This window comes from Saccopteryx leptura, chromosome 2, assembly GCF_036850995.1.
Source record: "Saccopteryx leptura isolate mSacLep1 chromosome 2, mSacLep1_pri_phased_curated, whole genome shotgun sequence".
NCBI lineage: Eukaryota > Metazoa > Chordata > Mammalia > Chiroptera > Emballonuridae > Saccopteryx > Saccopteryx leptura.
In genome coordinates, this window is record NC_089504.1 from 358,538,094 (window position 1) to 358,561,474 (window position 23,381).

A 23,381-nucleotide genomic window follows, 5' to 3' on the forward strand; every position below is an offset into this window, starting at 1 on the left:
CGCGTCAAAAAGAACTGTGTTCCTCGCGCCCCTTCCTGTTACTGGGCTGTCCGCTCACAATAAAAGTGCTCTCTGCGCGTCCGCTCCAAAGCTTCCCGAGAGCCGTCCAAGGACTAAGGGCTTTGAGGTGCTCTAGTCCCCGCAAAATTCAAAGGAGGGCTCGTCCGGGATTTGAACCCGGGACCTCTCGCACCCGAAGCGAGAATCATACCCCTAGACCAACGAGCCCGCGTGCGGAGGCGACTGCGGACACCTTTAGAGGTCATACTAGGCTTGTTTCGGTTCTAGGACCGCAAGTCTAGGTGGAACCACCCTGTAGCGCGCTCAAGGACTCTTCATTCCGACGACGAATATTCTGGTACAGGGGTCTGGATATCTCTCTCCGCTCGCTCCAACTCTAACCAGGAAATAACATTGGGGAAGTGGACGAGAGTGGTGTCGGTGTCACTTCCGCGCAGTCCTCCAGGACTGCATTGAGCACCCGAGTTCCCGCTCCCACCGGTCGCTGTCTCGCGGACATTCCATAATTTGGGGTCTCGACTTCCCGCTTCCGCCTGCCGTCCTCGGCCCCAGAGCCCCGGCGCAGAGCTTTGAAGACACAAGTGGAGTTGCCTGGTTGGGGACAATTAGTGAACCCAGAAATCCCTAGGTGAACACCAGCCCTCTTTTCTGTCCTTGCATCTGTCCATCCTCCTGGAGTGACGGGCAGGGCTAGCCTCAGGCTAGACCATTAGTAACCCACTGACTTCCCAGCACGTTACTACTGTAATCATTCCTGCGGCCAAGAAGACCCACGAAAGAGGCGTCATTCAGATGAGTGGCTGGCGTGGTGCGTGCTGTAGGGGTATCCGCTTTCCAATCTGCGTGAGTGGGGCGGGGCGCCAGGCCTGGCAAACAGAACGGCCCCTGACGTCTAACACCCTTTCCAGAACTGGTCCTAGGACTTCCCCCTGTAAGACCTTGTTATCCCTACCTTCCCATCTAACCACTCTCCAGCGCTCTCCTAGGGTGTCCAAGAAGGACACCTTCTTACCTGCCGCCTAAGACCCCAGAAAGTAAGGGCCTACTTGGTCTAGTCCAAAGGCAGCAGACCCCGGAGGACGGCTTAATCCACTCACCATGCTCTCGCCTGGGGTCTGCCAAGAATCCTGGCAAGACCTGGTGGTTCGGCCGCAGGCCAGGGTTCTGCCTTCCCACAGCTGGGTACCAGCTTTGGGGAGTCTTTCCAGAGGATTCTGACCTGTCTGACACTGGACACCCTGATAGCATCTCTGGGCTGAATCATCTTGTTCCATACCCCAGTCATATGAATTGTGGGGCCAGGCCTTCCCTCCTTACCAACCATAGATACTTTGGTGGGGCCTGACTTCAATGAAGGTTTCTGTTTTTTGCTTTTTCTTTCCCAGGTGTCCCTGGACATAATGTCTAGAAAGGCAGCAGAAGGCAGTCTAGACTTTCCTGTCAGTGTCCCAAGCCTTTCAGGTGAGTGACAAAAGCTCTCAGGGCTCATCTTCTGGCATCTTCTTCCCCCTACCCTTTTCCAAATCCTGTCTCCATCCTCTTCGGCCCAGCTTTCCTCATGTTTCCGGTCACCTCTTTTTCACCTGGTCTCAGACACTTAACCTTCACAGAGGTGGAGGCCTAAATCCCTTCCAGATCATGATAAAAGCTACGATCTCTTTTCCTGGAGAAGTCCATGCAATCTCAGGGTGTTTACAGGTCTCCTGAAGCCCCCATCCATGGACTCCACTTTTGGAATCCAAGAACTAAGGAATACACAACTGATCATTGTTTAAAATTTGATGTATATTGTTTCCATTTTGACAGGAGTCAAAGGTTTACACAGAAAGATTGAGTTCTAAGGTATAACTTTGAACAGTCACAATTCTTTGAAAGAGATTGGGTGCAAAAGAGTGAAAGATATTTTTGGTGAGCCTGAGATGGTAGCAACCCCCCACCCCCTAACACCAGCACTTTCCTAAAGTAGATCTTCTTCAGACTACACATCCCATCAGTTACTGAATCCTGTTGTTGTTGTAGTAAACATGTCTTCAATTCATCACCTCCTCTCCATCTCTCCTACAACTGCGTTGGTCCAAGCTTTTGGCATTTTTATAACCAATCCCTCCCTCCTTCCAATACTCTCTGATCCCTTCTGTTATTTTTCTATGCAGCATTTATTGAATACATTACATAATTTAAGTTTTAAAACATTTTTATTGTGTTCTCTTGTTCCCTGCTGTATCTACAGGGCCTAGAACGGTGGTCATTACATAGTAGTTGTTTAATAGAACGTATGGCAAACTTCCACTTGGTTTTTAAAACTTAGCTCACCTCCTCCAGGAAGCCTCCCCTGGGCACTCTCCACTTTCCGGCCCTGTGAGATGCCACTTCCATTCTCTGGGTTCTCGCAGCATCTTCACATTGTGGTATCACTGTGTCTTCCTCCCTGTGTGCTCTCTGAGACAACGGACTATGCCTTCTTCATTTATTTATACACAGTGTGCAGCCCAGTGCTTGGCACAAACCTAGTCTCAGTGGTGCTGCACTGACTTGATCTGTCACCTTCCGAGAGTGATTCCTTTAAGACAACACTTTTGCTCAGACATCTTACAGTGGCTCTTGGGCTAAGTGATGGTGTCTAGACCTTTCTGCCTACCTTTCAACGAGGTTTAGGCCCTGAAAACGGTCTACAGATCCTACTTCTTGTCCCCTTCTCCACTGCATTTACTTCTACCCTGGCCAGCGGAGCTTTAGTGCCCCACAAATGGGCCCCGCACTTCCCCAGGGCCTGAAGACTCCAACTGGAATGCACTCTTCTGCTCCCATCCTGTCCAAAGGGTCCCAGCCCTTCAGCGCCCTGTGGCAAGAAACCCGACGGTACCAGGCCAGACAGCTCTGCTAACTCCTAACCCTGACTGCCAGCTTGTGCAGACGAATGAAGATACTACCTATCTGTGATGGGCCCGGAACAGGAACTGAACAGAGAAGATGCACCTCCCCCGCCCTCCATTTAAAAATTTTAAAATAATATATATACAAATATAAATAAATATTATATCTATAAATTATATCTATAATATTGTGGTCTCAAACCAAAAGAAATATATTCAGAACCAAACAAAACAAACCGATTCAGGTTCTAGGGGATATTCTGGGTAGGGCCTGGGAGGCCTGGGAGGTGGGGCGGCCCCTCCCTGCGGGTTTGGCGCCCAGGAGGGTCCACCTGCACCAGGGCGCTGTGGCATCAGCTGGGCAAAGGAAGGTGCAGGTCTCCGGGTTCCCGGCCTGGTCACCGGTGGAGTTTGTGGGGCGATGACGTCACGGGACTGGCAGGTCTTCTCAGCAGGAAATGTGGATGCTCTGAGTAACCCTTGCCTCCTCTAATATAAAAACAATGAATAATGCCGTTAGGGATATCACGTGAAAGCAGCGATAAAACGTAAAACAGCATTAGTTTAAGGGTTGGAACCAAAGGCACCGCTGGGATTCGAACCCAGGATCTCCTGTTTACTAGACAGGCGCTTTAACCAACTAAGCCACGGCGCCGAAGTCGTCGGAAGCTTTTCTCGTAGCACACTACAGGAAAATAGCGCTCGGAGCTCGGCCACATCAACTCTTCTAGATTTTACTAAAATTAATTTTGACAAATCAACTAGGTTTGGCATCAAGCGTCCATCTACGGGATCCCCCCGATGTTGAAAAAAGTAAATCAGAGATCTCAACACTCGCTAAAAGTATGCGGGTGGGGAGCTTCCCAGAATCGAGGAGTCCTGAGACGGGCGGATTGTGAAGCGCGGAGCCAACCTATTTTCTGAGTGGGCAGAAACGTGGTTAGAATGTCGGGGAAAAAAAGAGAAAAAGAAAGCGCATACACGTAGTCGGCAGGATTCGAACCTGCGCGGGGAGACCCCAATGGATTTCTAGTCCATCGCCTTAACCACTCGGCCACGACTACCCATGGCTGGCAACATCGCTTGTCTGCAACCTTCCCTAGTTTCTACGCTGCGTAGACACCACCCCCTACGCCTACGGTTTCCCCGTTCCAGGGCTAGGAGGCCGGCGGCCGCGACACCGGATTACACTCGGAATCCACCCTTCGCTCCGGCCAGCCTCACTCCGTGATTCTGGGAAGCCCCGCCCCTCCGCCCCCGGGTCTCTCCTTTTCTCCCACCGGCTCCTGGGAAGCCCCGCCCCCCTCCCCCCGGGTCTCTCCCTTTCTCCCTCCGGCTCCAACCACGTGCTCCCGGGAAAGAGAAGACGCTAAGTTGCCTGTGAACGCTCCCTGCGCCCCAGCCCAGGGAGCACTCCCCAAAGCTTGAAGTGCGTTAGCAATTCGAGTTTTGAAAAGCAGTGGGTCCTGCGTCGTTTGTAGTCACACACACAACAACCAAAAAATAACCAAGAACCACACACACAAAAAACCCTTCTTGGCCCGTACGGGGATCGAACCCGCGACCTTGGCGTTATTAGCACCACGCTCTAACCAACTGAGCTAACCGGCCAAAGATGGGAGTGCTACCTCTCAAATCTGCATATCTACATTACATTACTCAATCATGTAACCATTACTCTCACCAGCCAAAAATCTTGCATGGCCCTAGTCTTGTTCTCTAAGGTCCTCCTAAATACAAATTGGAAGCAATCTCTAAAAGGCTGGAAAGGAAAAAAAAAAAAGGCTGGAAGGAATGTCCTCTAAACAGCGCTGAGGTGTGGCTAGGCTCTACCTCTTCACTGAACAGGCAGTTCCCAGGAAAAAAATGGGATAATGCCAACCACATGCATGAGCACCCCAACTAATTGATCCCGCAACCCCTAAGTCTACGGGCTCTGACTTAGGAATTCCTACCAGTCTCATGGAGTGGATCAAGGATGTGCCTTAGGCCTGGCCCATGGGAAACCCACAGCACTGACCCCTTTACCGGGGTTCCAGAGGATAGGTTCCTCATATGCCTCTCTGAATGCGGGGTGCTCCCTGCAACTCAACCCCTATACTCACTCCGTACTTCCCAGCAACTCCAGGTCACATACTTGACTTCTCCAGCCCAACCTTGCTGACTGAGACTGTCAGAGCAGTGCTGTGTACTCTGCCTCCAACTCCCCAATTTACTCCCTTTAGGGCCTGACTTCTCGTATCATTTCTTCGGCTGGATCATAAGCTCCTAAAACCAGTTTTGGCATTCATAGAAAACCAGGGCAGAAAGGATGGTAAACGATGGGCCAGCTGCCAGGTCAGGAGACCTGGGCCCTCATAGATAGCACAAGTGTGACATCATTGGAGCTTTATTACAGGCCAAGGGGCCTGTCCAGCACCCCTACAAGGGGCAAGTCTTTTGTTCCTCTAGCTCCCACCACAAAGACAGAACCCAGGTGCTCAGGGCCAACTGTGCGCGCAGGTGCCTTGTCCCCAACCTCAGAGGAAATATCAGCAGCGCCATGACTTGCCTATGCCTACCATTTCCCCAAGGCAGGCTGGCACCAGAAAGAACATGAAGGAGGAGAAATCACAGGAGGGTGGCAGTTCATGAACACAGGAGTCTGCTGTCCTAGTTCAGTCACCCACAAGGCAAGGGGCACAACAAATGGGAGAAGCTGGGCCCAGGCTTCAGGTGTTCCAGCAGGGCAGGGAAACTTCCAGGCCACGGCGCAGCTCCGGTTAGCAGGCAGACGCAGATGCCCCCAGGGAGCCGGAATGCTTGAGCTCCTGGATGGACAGACACAACAGCTGGATCCTGGGATTCACCCGAGTCAGGAGAGGGAGCTCCCCGCACTGGAATCGCTGTAGCCTGGGAGGCTCTGAGATAAGGAGAGGAAAAGACATGTCATGGGCATGTGGTTTTTAGTCCTCACCCACCCTCCTCCTCCCCAACTCCAGGAACTCCGTCAATCCCTCACCGCTTTCCTCCCAGGACCCATCTGCCTCAACTTCCACCCTCCCACCTTCCCTCTTTACCTGAAGGGCTGATCTTGGAGGGTTTCTTCTCACACTCGAAAGAAAGCACAACAGGGCGGAGGACAGAGACACTAGTGCAAAGTGTCCGGAGGAAGCGGGTCAAGGGCTCAGCCTTGGCTGAAGACTAAAAAGGGAAACTAGGATTAATCAGAACTCCAACTCCCAAGCCCTCTACCAAACCCTCAGGAGCCCGGGTATCTGAGCCCCCGCTCCCAGCCACATCTCACCTCAGGTTGGGCTCCAGGCCCCATAAACTGCAGGGCCACTTTTCCTGGCCCTCGGACAAACTCTAGCAGGGAGGTCCACTCACTAGGACACAGCCCTAGTGCTTCCGCCACATGATGATTCCTACAGGTCACCACAGCCTCGGCAGTGCCGTCCTCCACCAGGAGCCTGGGGTGCGACAGAGAAAGTCCCCGAGCAAACCTAGTGCCAGTCCCCAGAACCCACCACGCCTCCCTCTCCACTGTTCCATCTTTAACTCACTGACCCTCACTCACTCATTCAAAAATGTTTATCAAAGCCATTCCCACAAGGCAAGTTCTGTTAACACAGGGATAGCACACAGAAGACATCATGCAATAGAGGAGTCAACGGTGTGACAGGCACCCACTGCTCTCACCTGATGTTGGCCTGGCTCACAGGGGTCTGAGTGGGGCAAGTGGAACCCAGATGAGTACACCTTCCCTGCGATTAAGAAAGGGGTTCAAAAAATCCTCTGGTCCCCTCACCTCCCTCTGGCACCAGGCACCCAGTTCCGCTTGTCCCCTCCCATACCTGGATGAAGAGGCTGGTACAGTGAGCACACACCCAGAGGATCTGAAGGCTGAAGACAGAAACAATATGGCAGGAGGCCATGGCCCGGAACGGGGCCCGGCCAGCCCGCAGCAGTCCAGCCAGGTAGATGTGGGGCAGAGGGTCACTAAGAAAGAGAGAGACAGGGCTCAGGAAATCGTCAGAGGGGATCTGAGGCACAACGTGTCTGGGAGGACTCAGCAGGCACTGGGATGGGGACAGTGGTGGCTTCCATGCTCTTCGGGAAGCCCCATGCTCCCCGTTTTGATTCTGATCTCCAACTGTCATCAATTATTTCTCAGGCATGAACAACCAAGATGTTAGCCCTGAAAAGACAGTTGCATTTTAGACTGACAAGCCTTTATTTAAGAATCTCAAACACTAAATCTTTCTGGGTAAAGTGAGTTATTAGGCATTTTTTATTTGGGGCTCTGACTCAACATGTTCTGCTGGGATTGGAAAAGACTGTAGTTATGGCAATAATTCCAGAGTGAAGAACATGTGTGGGGTGCAGATGCGAGGCTGTGAAATTTGGGGACCGGGGCCTGAGGCACTGACCTGACTCTGGTTTCCGGGGGAAAACTCAGGACCTGAACATAAGTGGATGACCGGAATGAACAGTAAACATTGTGGGACCTGTAAGCAGAAGAGGAGAAGGAAGTCAGACTGAGGCTGGAGCTGGCACTGCAGCGCAGGCTTGCACCCCTGCCCCTCCAGGGACATGCCCCGGCCCAGGCTCCATCACAGCAGAAGGAAGACTGGGGGAAGGACTGGTCTGGAACATCTCATGAGGCCAGAGGGCGTAAGTTGCAGAATAACACACTGACATAGTATCAAGAAGGAAGTGTCAGTGTAGCCTAGTTAGGAAGCGGTGAACATTCAAAAGGACCACCCACATGCGTAGGGAGGAGCGGCAAGGCCAGCTGCACAGATCTTCACCTGGAAACTCTTTTCTCCAGCTGGTTAAAGTAGACCCGGGCTCCCGGAAGCAGTCCTAGTGGGGGAGGCAAGTGCGGGTCTTCGATGTAGATGTCTAAGTGAGGGGGGAATTCACGGTCAGAGGTCTCCAGAGCCACAGTTACCTTCACACAGCCTCTCCGGGCCCCACTGCTCCCTACAGAAGCAAAGGGGAGGGGTCAGTGCTCTCCGTCCGGATCACTCGGTCCAATCACTCCATTCTGTACCTTCCCCCAAAGGAGTTGTCACATTACCAGGCTTTGTCCAGACAGGGACTGGAAGTGGCTCACACAGCGTCCGTGACAGAATCTCAGCTGAGAAAGACACTAAGGAGTCGGTGAAGCTGAAGGGTCAGAGAAGTGCAGTGAGAATGGAGGCATGGGAAGCAGCCTGACCGGGCAGTGGCACAGTGGGTAGAGCATCAGACTGGGCTGCAGAGGACCCAGGTTCAAAACCCCAAGGTCCCTGGCTTGAGCATGAGCTCACCAGCATTGAGAATGGAGTCATAGTCACTCATGGTCACTGGCTTGAGACCCAAGGTCGCTGGCCTGAGCAAGTGGACGCTCTGCCATGCAAAAGCAATCAATGAACAACTATGGTGCCACAGGGAATTCTTCTCAATCCTCTCCCTTCCTGTCTCTGTCGGGTAGGTAGGGTGGCTAGAGCATCGTCCCGAAGCACAGAGGTTGCCAGAGAATGGAGTCAGGTCCAAGGACAGAAGCTAAAGTATCTGCTAGAATGTCATCTATAAGGTTCTGGAAAATCTCATGCTGTGTTGAATCACACACTGAAAATAACAGGAAAATAACAGGGCTTATGGGAAAAACAGGGTTGTGGCAGATCACTCAGGACCTCTACAACCTTGTAACCAGAGGCCTGGCCAAGGAGTACATCAGTAGAATTAAATATCCACTTTGCAGTTCACTGTCTGCAGTTTTATATGCTGGAGCTCATGGCCCTCCAGAAATTACACATACAATCCAGTAGAATTTTGTTTAATACAGGGTAAAATATCTTTGTAGCTTTTTTATGTACACTAGCAGCAACCCCAAAAAGCTTATGTGAGGAAAGTATAGTTGTTCCTGATGCCACTTCTTGTACTAAAGGAAGGCACTTTCAGCTTTTGTCCTTATAGTTTAATGTTTCTTATATTTCCTCTTATTACTAAAAGCTTTCCCTGAATTGTGAGAAAGCCTGCTCATGATCAGTTCAAAACAGGAACATGCTCAGGTGAAAATCAGGTATGAAACACAAGGACACCTCAGGGCCATGATGGTGAACCTTTTTATAAAAACCGCCCACTTCTGCAGTGCTGGTCAACCTGGTCCCTCCTGCCTGGACAGTCCAGCTTTCATGGTGGGCCAGTCTCTGGCAGGAGCAACCAGGTTGACCAGCACTGCAAAAGTGGGCGGTTTTTATAAAATGGTTCGCCATCACGGCTCTAGGAGCTAAATCCCATGAAAGAAACACGCTGCAGTAGAGAAGTGACCACCGCTCACCAAACCCAACCACGGCGGAGGAAGAGAGCAGCCCAACAAGCTGGAGGAGCTGGCGGACACTTACTTGTCACTGAGCAGGTCGGTCAGCGAGGATTCAGACAGTGCCTTGTTGACACGAGGCACATCTGGGATGTCCTGGGAGCTCTCAAGTTCCAGGGTCCACTCATCCTGGACAGTGAGGCAAGACGTACAGCCAGCCAACTCCAGAGGACGCTGTGATATGCAGGATGAACCACTCTTCTCAAACAGCATTGGTGTCTGCCAGGAAACGAGAAGACAGTGTCTCAGTGTGTCCTGATCCAGAAGAAGGTTCGAAAAATACTACGACCCAACTTGGTTTCCTCTCTGGAGCCTGGTGAAGAAAGCGACCTAGAACAGAGAACCTCCTACTCGATCTAGACCCACCCTTCCGCTAGGAGACCTCGAAGTGACCAGGCACTGCACTTCCTCTCCAGACCCCAAGCCGAAAAGCTTTCTGGGGCAGGGGATGATGGAATAGGGCGCTCACGGGAGGACCAGGAGCCACGAGTCGGTACACTTGCCCCGGGTGCAAGAATTCGAACCAGCGGATGGAGGAGCCAAGAAAGATGAGGAGAACCTGCGAGGAAGGAGAGCAGGGTCGTGGGGTTCCAGACAGGAGCGAGGGGCCCAGGCCGAGTCCAGGCCCTTGCAGCCTCAGCTTACCTTCTGCTCCAGGTTCTCATCTCCCCTGAGCTCGGCTGGGCCCCATCCAGTGCCCTCCTTCCTCTGGGTACCCCCAAGCCAGCTCGCTGTTATGCAGAAACTGAGGGTGGGCTTGGGCACCTTCGGACTGGCTCCTGGGGGGACACAGAAGTTCCTCTTCATCAGTGCCTCCTTGTGGGACAGCAAGAACAGCCGGCTCTGTCCTAAGGAGGGGGCGTTGGGGAGGGCAGGCTCTGTCCGAGCAGGTGTTGAGGGGGTGCCTGGGTGAAGGAAGGGTCGGGGCACAGACAGGACCAGGGCATCGGCCAGAAAGAACTGCACAGAGACTCTGTGGGGAGAGACAGGAATAGGTTTCTTAGCGATCCAGCATTGAGTGTGTGGGCTCCCGCGCTCTAACACCTGCCCGGGCCCTTCCCCTTTCCCTCCGAGGCTCAGAGAACAGCTACTACCCCAGGAAGCCAACCTGGCCCACTGCTTCTGGATGAAGCCTGCTATGCTCAGCTCCTTCCAGGAAGGAAAGTTGCTTCTGACACGCCTCTCTACGACCACCTGGAACCTCTCTGCCCGCACCAAGCAGCCTACAGGAAAGAAGTTTCCTATTTTGGCAGGAGGACAGAACCGGGGAATGGGAAGTGAAGTGGACCAAGACCACCCTGCAGGCCCTGAGGCCCAACCTAGGCCCGACCTGAGCCCCATCTAAGGGGGTGAGCTCTCTAAGGGGAAAACCATTGCACCCACTTGTCCGATCCCACCCCTGGCCTCCTAGGCTGAAAAGTCTCGATTCTACTTTCTCACAAATCCGTAAAACACCTATGACTAGATCCAAGAAAACTTTGTTTCCCAGGACTTTTCTGTCTACAAATCTGATTAAGTCCAAATAAGACCATTCTTCTTCAGAATGAAGACTGCAGGGTGTAGGAGCTGCCACCCTGCGTGCACGTCGGGCGCTGTGGGGGCCGCCAGGTGCGGGACCGCGGTCTGGCCAGGAGACCCCTCCTCCTTCTCTCTGCCTGGCAGTGCCTGTCTCCCGGCCTCCTCCCCAAACTCGGTCCATGTGTGCCACCGCAGTCCCTAGAAAAGCCCTGCAGGGCCGCCCCCAGACCCCTGCTCTGAGGCCCTCGGCTGCACTGCCACCTCCTCTCCACTTCTGAACTCCAAACCTATGAGCCGGGGGTCACTGAGGGGCCGGGAGGGCTCGTTCAGGAGTAGGCAGGGTACAGAACCACTCTGGTCTCGGAGTTGCAGATGACCTTTACGAGATGAAGCCACCAGAACCCCCAGTAGAACCTGCAGGGAGATGAAAGCCAAGGGGTGAAGTATTTATTCAGCAAATATTGAGCATCTATTATGTGCCAGGTACTGTTACATGTTATCTAGAAAGTAATGAGAAAAATAAAAGACATGGTCTCTGACCTCAAAGAACTTATATTCAGAGGACAGATGTGAAAAAAACACACATACATTCACATATATGGTAGTAGCAGAGGAAATATTCAGATCGAGGTTAAAGGAACTTGTCAGATCTAGTGGAAGCTTAAGTTTTACTTTCCGTGCACTGGGAGAAACAAGAAAAGGACTTAAAGCAAGAGAGTTTTGTAATGCAAGTACATTTTACCTACCGGTAGCTCTTTCTAGTTGCTGCAGGGAGGGGGCAGTCTAGTTAGAAGGCTAGTCAGCCGGTGGCGCAGTGGATAGAGCGTTGAACTGGGTTGCGGAGGACCCAGGTTCAAGACCCTGAGGTCACCAGCTTGAACACGGGCTCATCTGGTTTGAGCAAAAGCTCACCAGCTTGAGCCCAAGGTCACTGGCTCGAGCAAGGGGTTACTCGGTCTGCTGCAGGCCAGCGGTCAAGGCACATATGAGAAAGCAATCAATGAACAACTAAAGTGTTGCAATGCGCAATGAAATACTAATGATTGATGCTTCTTATCTCTCCATTCCTGTCTGTCTATCCCTCTCTCTGACACTCCCTCTCTCTCTCTCTCTCTGTCTCAAAAAAAAAAAAAAAAAAAAAAGGCTAGTCAGTCAAAATGACAAGTGAGGATGCAGAAGAGGAAGTGCCCAAGCCCCGCCGGAGCCCACGCACCTGGGCTGGCCGGAAGGTGGAGGGCAGCACACAGAGCCAGGACCAGGCCAGGCGCTGGTTGAGTTGGCAGCTGGTCAGGTGAGAAACCTCTGGGAAGGGCAGAAGGGTCTTAGGGTCAAAGGAGGCCCAGGCCCTGCCCTGTCCTTCCTCTGTCAGCGTGGCCAGAGTGGGGAAGGAGCAAGGAGTTTGCAGCCGAGTGTACTGTCGGGAAAGAAGGACCATCAGACCGGCATCCCATGTGTCCCCGCCTCACACATCAGCCCTGCCAGCCATCATTCCCCACATCCTCAGACCTTCTGCAGAGGACAGCGATGCGGCTCTTCCAGGATCTCCCTTTGTGCATCGCGACTGGGGATGCGTGGAGGAGCCAAGACGTCCAGGGCAGGAGCCAGGAGCTGGAGGCCCAGGCTGGGGTTCCCAGGCGACGAGTGCTGCAGCAGGTGGCGGTGTCTTAGCACGTGGGGACACAGCCTTGGGGAAGAAGTGCGGTCAGCACCCCCAGACCCTGCCCCTTCCGGGGTCCCGCTGCCCTTACGGAGGACGTGTCGCACTCCCGCAGCCACCCTGCGGCCCCACGTCCTCCTCACTTGCGGGCCAGCTCCTCCAGCGCCTTGGTAGCCCACAGGTAGAGAGGCAGTCCTAACTGCTGCTCCCATATCAGCTGCTCATACAGGGAGGCCCCCAGGGCTTGCAGGGAGGACTGAGTCTCCGGCTTCCTTGGAGAGAAGCCCCGAAGCAGAACAGCACCGCGGAGACAAGGAGCAAGCATCGGCCTTGTGGCCCCTCCCCCCACCGACTGCAGCAGGTGGACATCCTGGAGCTGGGAGGGCGGAGACAGTGGGAACACAGAGGTGAGGTCCGCGCAGTGCTCCCACCCGGAGTTTGCTGCACCTTTCCCCAGCTGCGTTCCCAGAGAAACCCAGCTTCTCCTACACAGGTGACTTCCTCTCAGCCTCCACACCTCGCCTTCCATCACAACCCGCCATCCCTGGGGAAGTTCATTTCCCAAAGGCCCAGCAGGCTTCCTGTGGGCCAGACGCTCCTGGCTGGCGCGGCGAGGTGAGCCTGACATCACTGTGGCCCTTACTGCCCTGAGCGTCAGGGCCAGCATCTCCGCCTCCAGGTGGAAGACCCTTCCGCGAGGAAGATGCTCCGGTCCCAACCCTTCCTCCCTGTGCTCCCAGCCTCTAGTCTGTGCCCGTACATGCCCAGTCCACCCCCAATGCACACTGACTATTTTCCTATTTTCGCTGCAAAGGTTCCAACCCTGCTGTGAAGGTTACCGGTCTGTGAAGGTAAGAGGAGCCCCTGAGAAGCGCCCCCCTGTCGCCGCGCCCCCACACGTACCTCCAGGCGGACTCCGGGCCGCATCACCCGCCTGAGGCCCTGGAACTGCTGGTAGGAAAGGCACAGCCCCAGCTGCCCATCGAGCTCATAGATGCCAGCAGGCTGGTTCAGCACGCCAGTGACCGTGCCCTGCAGAGGTCAAAGGTCAGCAAATCCCCACATTTCCTGCCCCTCCAACTCCAGGATCTTTCCCTTATGCTCACCTGGTATGACAGGAGTCTAGAGTCCCGGACAAGACCTTTTTGGTCCTTCCTGTCTGGGACATTGCTTGTCCTGGGGAGTGGCTTGGGGTCAGCCTCCAAGAGGGGCCCACCAAGCTCCAGTCCCAGGTCCAGCTCGCGCACACATTCTGGTTTCAGCGGCAACAGCTGAGAAGAGGGACCGGTCGTCCAGACACGGTAATGGTAACCAGCAATCCGGGATACTCGCAGCTTCGTCAGCACATAGGCCCTACCAGGCTGAAGAGCTCGGTGCCACACCAGCTGGGCAGGGACCTGGCTTGTGCAGAGGCGGGCAACATGGTACATGAGACACTTCTCACAAAGTGATCCTCTGGCCAGAGGCTCTTTCCATCATGATCTGACCTCCAAGACCTGCTCCTCATGAGCTTTCCTTGCTTCATCCTCCTTGTTTGCCAAGTCAATCTTGTTTTTTAATAATGTTTATTTTAGAGAGAGGAAGAGAGAGAGAGCAAGAGGAACATTGATCTGTTCCTGTATGTGTCCTGACTGGGGATAGAACTGGCAACCTCTGTGCTTCAGGACGATGCTCTAACCAACCGAGCCATTCGGCTAGGGCACCAAGAATACTGCTCACAAAAATTAGGGGATATTTAAAAATGAATATGAAGCGATAAAATATCCCCTAATTTTTGTGAGCAGTGTCAGTATTAAGCCATAAAACTTTCATGATCTCTCCTCTTGTAGGAGATGCCAAATGTTTCCTAACCTCTCCCCCAAGGTACAAACTTCCTTACAAATACATAATCCTAAAACCTCCTTCCAAATACATACATATTCCAGTCAGAAAATCACATCATTTTTGCATTTTCCCATCCCACCCTATGCCATTCAATAACTGCCATTTACTTAATCAATAAGCACCGTGCACATAGGTCTCCAGTTTTAGGACAGATGTTAAGGGAAGTACAGCTGACTGTTCTCTCCTCTCCAACATATTTTAAACCACAGGGACACAGACACAAACCCAAGTAATAATATGGGACCATGAATGATCAAGTAGACAAAAGAATACACGTTTGCCACTCAAATGACTTGCAGAGCAGAAAAGTTCCTACCTCCTGTACACAGGAATGACGTTATCTGGAATTTTCCCTCAACATAAACTGTTCAGGAAAACTCCTCTCCCCAGCTGGAGATGTTCTCTTTCCTAGTAAAAGCTCTGACACCTCTCCCGCATCTCTACGCCCAAGCTGACCCTAATCCTCACCTGCACAATGATGGATACGTGGCTACCAGCGTGGCTGCCAGCCGGGGATGGTTCACAAAGAGACAAGACGAAGTAAGCTTTCTTTTGACTTTTCACAAGAGCACTCAGTCGAACCAGCTTCCCAGCCAGGTTTGGATGCACAACTCTGGGCTTGCTGCTAAAGGTAGTAGAAGGAAGAAAGGAAGAAGTCGTTATTTCTCTTCTTTTCCCCTACAAATGTCTTCCCTTCTCTGTAAAGAATACTGTAATCTAATAGTGCCTGACCAGGTGGTGGCGCAGTGCACAGAGTGTCGATTTGGGAGGCTAAAGACCCAGGTTTGAAACCCCAAGGTCACTCTGGGTTGAGCACAGGCTCAGCAGCTTGAGCATGGGGTTGCCAGCTTGAGCATAGGTTCACTAACATGACCCACGGTCACTGGCTTGAGCCCAAGGTTGCTGGCTTGAGCAAAGGGTCACTGGCTTGGCTGGCGCCCCCCAGTTAAGGCACATATGAGAAAGCAATCAATGAACAACTAAAGTGCCACAACTATGATTGATGCTTTTCATCTCTCTCCCTTTCTGTCTGTCTCTCTACGTCTCTCAAAAATAAATAAATAAATAGCCTGACCAGGCGGTGGTGCAGGGAATAGAGCGTTGGACTGGGATATGGAAGACCCAGGTCTGAAACCCTGAGGTCACCGGTTTGAGTGCGGGCTCATCTGGTTTGAGCAAGGCTCACTAGCTTGAACCCAAGGTCGCTGGCTTGAGCAAGGGGTCACTCGGTCTGCTGTAGCCCCCCTGGTCAAGGCACGTATGAGAGAGCAATCAATGAACAACTAAAGTACTGCAATGAAGAATTGATGCTTCTCATCTCTCTCCCTTCCTGCCTGTCTGTCCCTATCTGTCCCTCTCTGTCTCTCTCCGTCTCTATCACACACAAAAAAAGAATAATCCAATGGTGATGTGAAATTTCCATGTTTTCATAGGTATTCCAAAGATAAAAGTGGCCATACTGTTCCTTGATTGGGAGCACTCCATCCGTATTACTCTCAGTACCTTTCTCTCCTTCCTTCCACTGCCCCCCAACAGCCTCCCAGTGTCCCCGTGCTGAGCCCCTGGAGGGAAGGGCTACCTGTGCCCGAGCAGGCGGCAAGCGGCCTCCGGGTAGAGAACAGAGAGAGGGCTGGGAGGGCCAGGGCTGCCGGCCAAGGGAAACACTGGTACGGGGACACTCCACAGCTCCAAGTGCCCTCGCCCTGAGCAATTCCACCTGGCAGGAGGCAGGTAACTCCAACTCGGGAACAGAAAGAGATGGCCCAACCAAGAAAGATCCAGATCTATAAGCTAGAAAAGACCAAAATCAAGGGTTAATCAGGGTCCCAGCACCTATTCACCGACCTCCACCTTCGTGCCTGAGACTTACTTACCTCACTCCCTAGACACTATTTTTGTTAGAATCTAAGACATCTGTCTCCCCTTCCTACTCACCTCACAGTCCAGGACTCCAGTGTTATCTCTCACATAGAGGCTCCCGTTCCTGCACTCTTGCTCCAAGTCCTCTAACAGGTCTGTTAGTGTCCCTAAAAGTAACAGCTGCTCTCGGGGCAGGGGCAGACCACTTAGTCCAGCCTCTTGGGCCCATGCCTGGTACTCAGTACTACTCCAGGACAGGTGGCTGCAGCATGGGGGGCGCTGGTGGCTCCTGAGGTCCCGTACTGAGACAAATCTGCAGAATGAAGGGAGCAACATCTTGTAAAGCTGTGTCCAAGCCTAGGAAGTTATCCTCAATGCTGATGGACGCTGAGGACCCACGTTCGAAACTCTAAGGTTGCTGACTTGAGTGCAGGGTTGCCAGATTGAGCATGGGCCCTGACAAGGTTGGCTCAGTGGTAGAGCTTCGGCCTGGCATGTGGATGTCTCAGGTTCGATTCCTGGTCAGGGCACACAGGAGAAGCACATATCTGCTTCTCTACCCCTCCCCCTCTCATTTCTCTCTCTCTCTCTCTTCTCCTCCCCTCCAGCAGCCATGGCTCAATTGGAGCAAGTTAGCCCCAGGCCCTGAGGATGGCTCCATGGTCTCTGCCTGAGGCACTAAAAAATGGCTAAAGTTGCAACGCAGCAAGGGCCCCAGATGGGCAGAGCATTGCCCCCTAGTGGGCTTGCGGGATTGATCCCAGCTGAGATCCATTGGTCAGGGCACATGTGGGAGTCTGTCTCTGCCTCCCCTCCTCTCACTAAATTAAAAAAAAATTACATTCTGGTTCAATTTTATTTTATCTTTTTTTTTTTTTTTTTTGAGAGAGAGAGAGAGAGATAGGAAGGGAGAGAGATGAGAAGCATCAACCCATATCGTGGCACTTCAGTTCATTGATTGCTTCTCATACATGCCTTGATGGCAGGGGGAAGGAGGGGGCTTCAAGCTGAGCCAGTGACTCCTTGCTCAAGCCAGAGACTGTGGGTTCAAGTGACCAACCTTTGGGCTCAAGCCAGTAACCACGAGATCATGTGAATTATTCCATGCTCAACCAGTGCCCCTATGCTTAAGTTGGAAACCTCGGGGTTTTTTTTTGTTTTTTTGTTTTTTTCCTGAAGCTGGAAACGGGGAGAGACAGTCAGACAGACTCCTGCATGCGCCCAACCGGGATCCACCCGGCACGCCTACCAGGGGGCGATGCTCTGCCCCTCCGGGGCGTCGCTCTGTTGCGACCAGAGCCACTCTAGCGCCTGGGGCAGAGGCCAAGGAGCCATCCCCAGCGCCTGGGCCATCTTTGCTCCAATGGAGCCTCGCTGCGGGAGGGGAAGAGAGAGACAGAGAGGAAGGAGAGGGGGAGGGGTGGAGAAGCAGATGGGCGCTTCTCCTGTGTGCCCTGGCCAGGAATCAAACCCGGGACTTCTGCACGCCAGGCCAACGCTCTACCACTGAGCAAACCGGCCAGGGCCGACCTCGGGGTTTTGAACCTGGGAACTGAGTGTTCCAGGTGGACACTCGATCCACTGTGCTACTGCCAGTCAGTCAAACTCAGGTCTTCTTAAGCACAACTACCTGCACTTGGTGAATCTTAGTTTCCTAATGCACAACATAAAATCGTAGCAGCTTCTCTCCCCACTGAGAGTTCTCCAAATTTTCTTTCAGTCTTCTCCTCATCTTTTTCCTATCTTTCCTTGTTTCTAAACTTGACCAGGCAATTCTGGAGAACTATGGGAAAGGCGCAGCAGCTTGACGGGGAATGGATAAATCTGACAGAAGGAGGCTGCGTGTACACCACTTTTTCCTCCCCTTAGCAACTTTCCCCTCTTCTTCTCAGGTCCTTCCCTTTCAAATCCAAACTGAACTTCCGCCTGAGCCCCAGCTCTCCTAACCTGTAGCTGAGGGGCAGTGTGAAACCCTGGTTTCCTCCCTGGGTCAACCAGGTAGTCTTCACACAGTCAATTACTTGCTGAGTCAACCGGACGTCAGGCTCTTCGCCAGCAGGACACAGGGTCTCTTGGATGAAGGCCTGGGCAGCCTCAAGCCAGGTTTGCTCCTGAGGAAAGTGAATTTAGTTAAAATATCCTGACAATTCTGCCCATGATGGAGATTTTGGGAAGAATAAAGGAATAATAACAACAACAAAAATTAAGAGGGCATATAAATGAAGAGGAAATGTAAAGAAGTGTAGAGCTTCAAGAAACCTTAGAAGTCTTGCATCCAGCTATACAATCAACGCAGACAGGTGGCCATCCAGCTTTGGTCTTGTCTCCTTCTCTCACAAACCTGCACCAACCTCAGTGCTCAACCAGAATATATATATTTCTCTCTGAACCCTTCTCTGACCATCAGCAAGTTGAAAAAAAAGATTGGTCAAAATCACCCTTGAAAAAAAAATTCTTTAGATTGTTCATAAAGGATAGAGTATAGTGCTGTATAGTAAAATACACAAAAATGGAAATGTGCCTAATAATGAACAGTACATAAAAAGGAAATAGGTAGGTCTGACCTGTGGTGGCACAGTAGATAAAGTGTCAGCCTGGAACACTGAGGTCAGTAACTTGAAACCCCAGGCTTGCCCAGTCAAGGCACATATGAGAAGCAACTACTCTGAGTTGATGCTTCCCACTCCTCCCCTCCTCCTTTTTCTCTCTTCTCTCTAAAATCAATAAATTTTAAAAAAAAGAACATAGGTAGAATATAATTTTTTATCATACAATTTTTTAGTCATCTACACATTTGAGTTCCCATAAGCTAAATACATATTTAATACAATCCCATTGAACTTATTTCCTGTTCTGTCTTTTTTTTTTTTTGCATTTTTCTGAAGCTGGAAACGGGGAGGCAGTCAGACAGACTCCCGTATGCGCCCAACGGGGATCCACCTGGCACGCCCACCAGGGGGCGTCGCTTGGCTGCATCCAGAGCCATCCTAGCGCCTGAGGCAGAGGCCACAGAGCCATCCTCAGTGCCCGGGCCATCTTTGCTCCAATGGAGCCTTGGCTGCGGGAGGGGAAGAGAGAGACAGAGAGGAAGGAGAGGGGGAGGGGTGGAGAAGCAGATGGGTGCTTCTCCTGTGTGCCCTGGCTGGGAATCGAACCCGGGACTTCTGCACGCCAGGCTGATGTTCTACCACTGAGCCAACCAGCCAGGGCCTGTTCTGTCTTTTTAGCTAAGATGTGGGCTTCCTAAGGAGCATATGAACCAGCTTCCTATACTTGCCACAGATTCTGAACACACAGTTGCCTCTATATGTAGATAACTCTAGGGTGTGGGACCAGCTTGTCCTACTTCCCGTGCTAGGCAACTTTATTTCATAATTCCAACAGATTCCTCCACATTGCTAATCTTTAGCAAACACCAGTCTTCAAGTTCGAGATGACTTCAGAGTCCTTGTGGACAGCTCTACCATTGACTTTCACTTAAGCCACTCTCATTCATGGTCAGGGTTGTCAGAACTGGACCAGGTCATCATCAGAATTGCCCACCAACATCAACAAAGCTCAGTCTCTCATTCTCATCCTTTCTGTGTTCCTCTCTGGTTGCCTTTTTTTTCCCTTTTAGCCCCTATTCCTCGGAAAGCCTGTCAATTGCTTGGCACATTGAACACGGCCATTCCTCAAAGTGGTACCTCAGAATCATCAGTTTTATTAAAAATCAGGTGATTTTTAGGTGCTCCCATCTGCTGAATCAGAAGGGATGGGGTACCGTTTGTATTTTATTTTTATTTTTTTTATTTTTTTCCTGAAGCTGGAAACGGGGAGAGACAGTCAGACAGACTCCCGCATGCGCCCGACCGGGATCCACCCGGCACGCCCACCATGGGGCGATGCTCTGCCCACCAGGGGGGCGATAATCTGCCCATCCTGGGCGTTGCCATGTTGTGACCAGAGCCACTCTAGCGCCTGAGGCAGAGGCCACAGAGCCATCCCCAGCACCCAGGCCATCTTTGCTCCAGTGGAGCCTCGGCTGCGGGAGGGGAAGAGAGAGACAGAGAGGAAAGCGCGGTGGAGGGGTGGAGAAGCAAATGGGCGCTTCTCCTGTGTGCCCTGGCCGGGAATCGAACCCGGGTCCTCCGCATGCTAGGCCGACGCTCTACCGCTGAGCCAACCGGCCAGGGCCCGTTTGTATTTTAAATAAGCTCCCCGAATTGATATTGATATAGGCTGAAGTTGGAGAGAGAACATTATGTATTTTCTTCTCAATGACCTCATCCACTGGATGCTATTGGTAGATAGTTTTACCCTGAAACCTGGAAGTCCTCCTTAACTTCCTTACCCTACACAAGACCCAAATCCTTTAGATTCTATCTCCTTAATATACAGTGTGTCCGTTAAGTCATGGTGCACTTTTGACCGGTCACAGGAAAGCAACAAAAGACCATAGAAATGTGAAATCTGCACCAAATAAAAGGAAAACTCTCCCAGTTTCATACCTATTCAGTGCAGTTCTATGTGGGCTTACACACAGACTTTTTAGGGCTCCTTAGGTAGCTATCCCGTATAACTTCTACAGACTCGTCACTGACTGATGGCCTACCAGAACGGGGTTTCTCCACCAAACTGCCGGTTTCCTTCAACTGCTTATCCCACCGAGTAATGTTATTCCTATGTGGTGGCACTTTGTTATAAAGGCGCCAATATTCACGTTGCACTTTGGTCACGGATTTGAATTTAGCGAGCCACAGAACACACTGAACTTTCCTCCCTACCGTCCACATCTCGACTGGCTGCTCCACTGTATACACGGTGTTACGTCATCATCTGCGCATGCGCACATGCTGCCACATCATCCTACAGAAACTGGGAGGGTTTTCCTTTTATTTGGTGTAGATTTCACATTTCTATCATCTTTTGTTGCTTTCCTGTGACCGGTCAAAAGTGCACCATGACTTTACAGACACACTGTATATATTTCTCTCACTTTGCCTTCACCTCTGGTACCTCAGCATTGCTGCCTTGGTCGGGATCAACCTCCTCTCTCATTACATTTCAACCACAGTCTTCTAACTGGTCCTCTCTAGTTCATTCTCTACACTGCTACCTCAGGAATTGAAAACACAAGTGTCATCCATTCAAGTGCCCGTGTAAAACCCTTAATAACTCCCAGTCGCCCTCAGGTTCAAGTCGCTGCTTAGCAAGACTTACAAGACTGTCAGCTCTGACCCCTCAACCACCACTCAATTGAACTGGAGTTTTTCAAAGCCACCTCTCCACCTCGTGTCTTTAAGCATGTATTTGCCTCCGCCCTGAAACCTCCTTCGGTGCTTTTCTTTTTTCTCTTTTCTTTTTGCTTTGCTAACTCTTCACACGCACTTTGGGTCTCCAAGGCTCTTCCTGACGCTCAGACAGCTGCGTCAGGGGTCTCCCCAAGAACCCGCAGCGCACACTTCGCCGTTACTCTGCACCTGGCTTCACACCGGGCTTGAAGCCTAGGGAGGGGACCGAAACGTGTTTGGCGATCACAGCAGACGCCACAGGAATGAAGGAATAGATATATCCGCAGAACCGGTGAGAGGAGGAAGACGAGCAGCCTCACAAGCTTCCCCTCGCCCGGGCGCGGCCAGCCAAGTCTGGGAGGCAAAGAGGCAAGATGGGGGGAACAGGAAAAGAAAGAAAACATCCGGGACAGACAAGAGAAAAAAGGGGGAGGGACGGAAAACTGCACTCACGGAGCCAAGAGCCTGCGCAGGGCAAGCCGCCATGACCGCCGGAGGCTTTGCCCAGGTAGGGGAGCAAACCGCCGTTAGCTGGTGAGCTCCCGGGAGGGCGGGTCTGTGCCGTCATCAGAAGGCGCGTTCTCGGCTCCACCCCCGGCTCCTCCCCTCCCAGCATCCTCAGGAACTCTGTGCTAGTCCCACCTTTTCCCTGTACTGAGGTACCCCGTCGCCCTTGCTCAGTAACAACCTGTTTGGCATCCCTGGGATGGGGTTGGGAGCTCAGGATCTTAAACACAGAGGGCCTGGTAGGTAACTTATAGCATCTTTAGATTTACCTGATCTCGCCAAGCAGAGAGAAATGTTTCCACCTTAATGCAGCCAGAGTACATCATTCATACATTGCTGTAATTATTTAACTGTTTCCCCCATTTGGGTGTGAGTACCTAGAAGTTATCCTATTTATGTTGTATTCTGGTGCCTAGAACAGTGCTTATTATTCCCAAAGGAGTTGAAAAACTTACAACTACACAAAAAACTATATGGATATTTTTTGAAGCTTTTTCATACTTGCCAAAAGTAGAAAGCAACAAAGGTGCCCTTTGGCAGGTAAGTGGATAAGTGCATTGTGTTACATCCAGACAAGGAATATTATTCAGCACTAAAAAGAAAGAAGCTATCAAGTCATGAACAGACATGGAGGAACCTTAGATGCATATTACTAAATGAAAGAAGCCAAGCCTCTCCTGATCAGGCAGTGGCGCAATGGATAGAGCATCTGACTGGGATGTGGACGACCCAGGTTCGAGATTCCCCGAGGTCACCAGCTTGAGCACGAGCTCATCTGGTTTGAGCAAAGCTCACCAGCTTCTACCCAAGGTCTCTGGCTTGAACAAGAGGTTACTTGGTCTGCTGAAGGCCCAGGTCAAGGCACATATGAGAAAGCAATCAATGAACAACTAAGGTGTCACAATGAAAAACTAATGATTGATGCTTCTCATCTCTCTGTTCCTGTCTGTCTGTCCCTCTCTCTGACTCTCTCTCTGTCTCTGTAAAAAACAAAAACAAAAAAAACCTATGGAGACAATAAAAAGATCAGTGGTTGTCAAGAATTGCAGGAAGACAGGGATAAGTGGGCAGAGCACAGAGGATTTGTAGGGCAGTGAAACTATTATGTATGATACTATAATGATAGCTACAAGCAATGGGATTAAAATAATTTGACAACCTGGCTCTTTGCCCTAATGACTGTTTTAAGTATAAAAACACCGGTTGGCTCAGTGGTAGAGCGTCGGCCTGGCGTGCAGGAGTCCCAGGTTCAATTCCCGACCAGGGCACACAGGAGAAGCGCCCATCTGCTTCTCCACCCCTCCCCCTCTCCTTCCTCTTTGTCTCTCTCTTCCCCTCCCACAGCCGAGGCTCCATTGGAGCAAAGTTGGCCCGGGTGCTGAGAATGGCTCCATGGCCTCTGCCTCGGGCGCTGGAATGGCTCTGGGCATGCTGGGTGG

The 23,381-nt window shown here is 51.7% G+C and overlaps 1 protein-coding gene, 1 long non-coding RNA gene and 4 other non-coding genes across 12 annotated transcripts; 1 reads left to right on the top strand and 5 right to left on the bottom strand.

Moving 5' to 3' along the window:
* Positions 1 to 84: 84 nt before the first annotated feature.
* Positions 85 to 3,052, top strand: LOC136393796 (uncharacterized). 6 transcript variants are annotated; one of them, XR_010749134.1, is made up of 4 exons: positions 104 to 127; positions 289 to 1,055; positions 1,407 to 1,482; positions 2,841 to 3,052. It is a non-coding gene; the product is annotated as an uncharacterized lncRNA (long non-coding RNA). The 6 variants fall into 6 exon arrangements; XR_010749129.1 differs by having other exon boundaries at positions 85 to 1,055; positions 2,841 to 3,032; XR_010749130.1 differs by having other exon boundaries at positions 85 to 864; positions 2,841 to 3,032.
* TRNAP-CGG (transfer RNA proline (anticodon CGG)) lies at positions 157 to 228 on the bottom strand. Its single transcript has one exon. It is a non-coding gene; the product is annotated as a tRNA-Pro (tRNA).
* A 423-nt stretch (positions 3,053 to 3,475) lies between the features above and the next one.
* On the bottom strand, positions 3,476 to 3,549 carry TRNAT-AGU (transfer RNA threonine (anticodon AGU)). The gene has a single exon. It is a non-coding gene; the product is annotated as a tRNA-Thr (tRNA).
* Positions 3,550 to 3,876: 327 nt separating this feature from the next.
* Positions 3,877 to 3,958, bottom strand: TRNAS-AGA (transfer RNA serine (anticodon AGA)). The gene has a single exon. It is a non-coding gene; the product is annotated as a tRNA-Ser (tRNA).
* A 473-nt stretch (positions 3,959 to 4,431) lies between these two features.
* TRNAI-AAU (transfer RNA isoleucine (anticodon AAU)) lies at positions 4,432 to 4,505 on the bottom strand. Its single transcript has one exon. It is a non-coding gene; the product is annotated as a tRNA-Ile (tRNA).
* Positions 4,506 to 5,248: 743 nt separating this feature from the next.
* On the bottom strand, positions 5,249 to 21,995 carry CTC1 (CST telomere replication complex component 1). Of its 2 annotated transcripts, none has more exons than XM_066364828.1 (23): positions 21,889 to 21,995; positions 18,110 to 18,273; positions 16,238 to 16,475; positions 15,882 to 16,093; positions 14,771 to 14,924; positions 13,525 to 13,815; positions 13,322 to 13,450; positions 12,562 to 12,794; positions 12,268 to 12,445; positions 11,975 to 12,175; positions 11,049 to 11,175; positions 10,352 to 10,466; positions 9,889 to 10,216; positions 9,713 to 9,802; positions 9,269 to 9,462; positions 7,960 to 8,048; positions 7,688 to 7,862; positions 7,307 to 7,384; positions 6,731 to 6,875; positions 6,576 to 6,640; positions 6,181 to 6,346; positions 5,954 to 6,077; positions 5,249 to 5,796 (listed from the first exon to the last, which is right to left on the bottom strand). In XM_066364828.1, exons 1-23 carry the CDS (start codon positions 21,919 to 21,921, stop codon positions 5,657 to 5,659), a joined length of 3,669 nt encoding a protein of 1,222 aa, XP_066220925.1. In that variant the 5' UTR covers positions 21,922 to 21,995; the 3' UTR covers positions 5,249 to 5,656. The 2 variants fall into 2 exon arrangements, with proteins under 2 accessions (XP_066220925.1, XP_066220924.1); XM_066364827.1 differs by having other exon boundaries at positions 14,771 to 14,927.
* Positions 21,996 to 23,381: the final 1,386 nt, after the last annotated feature.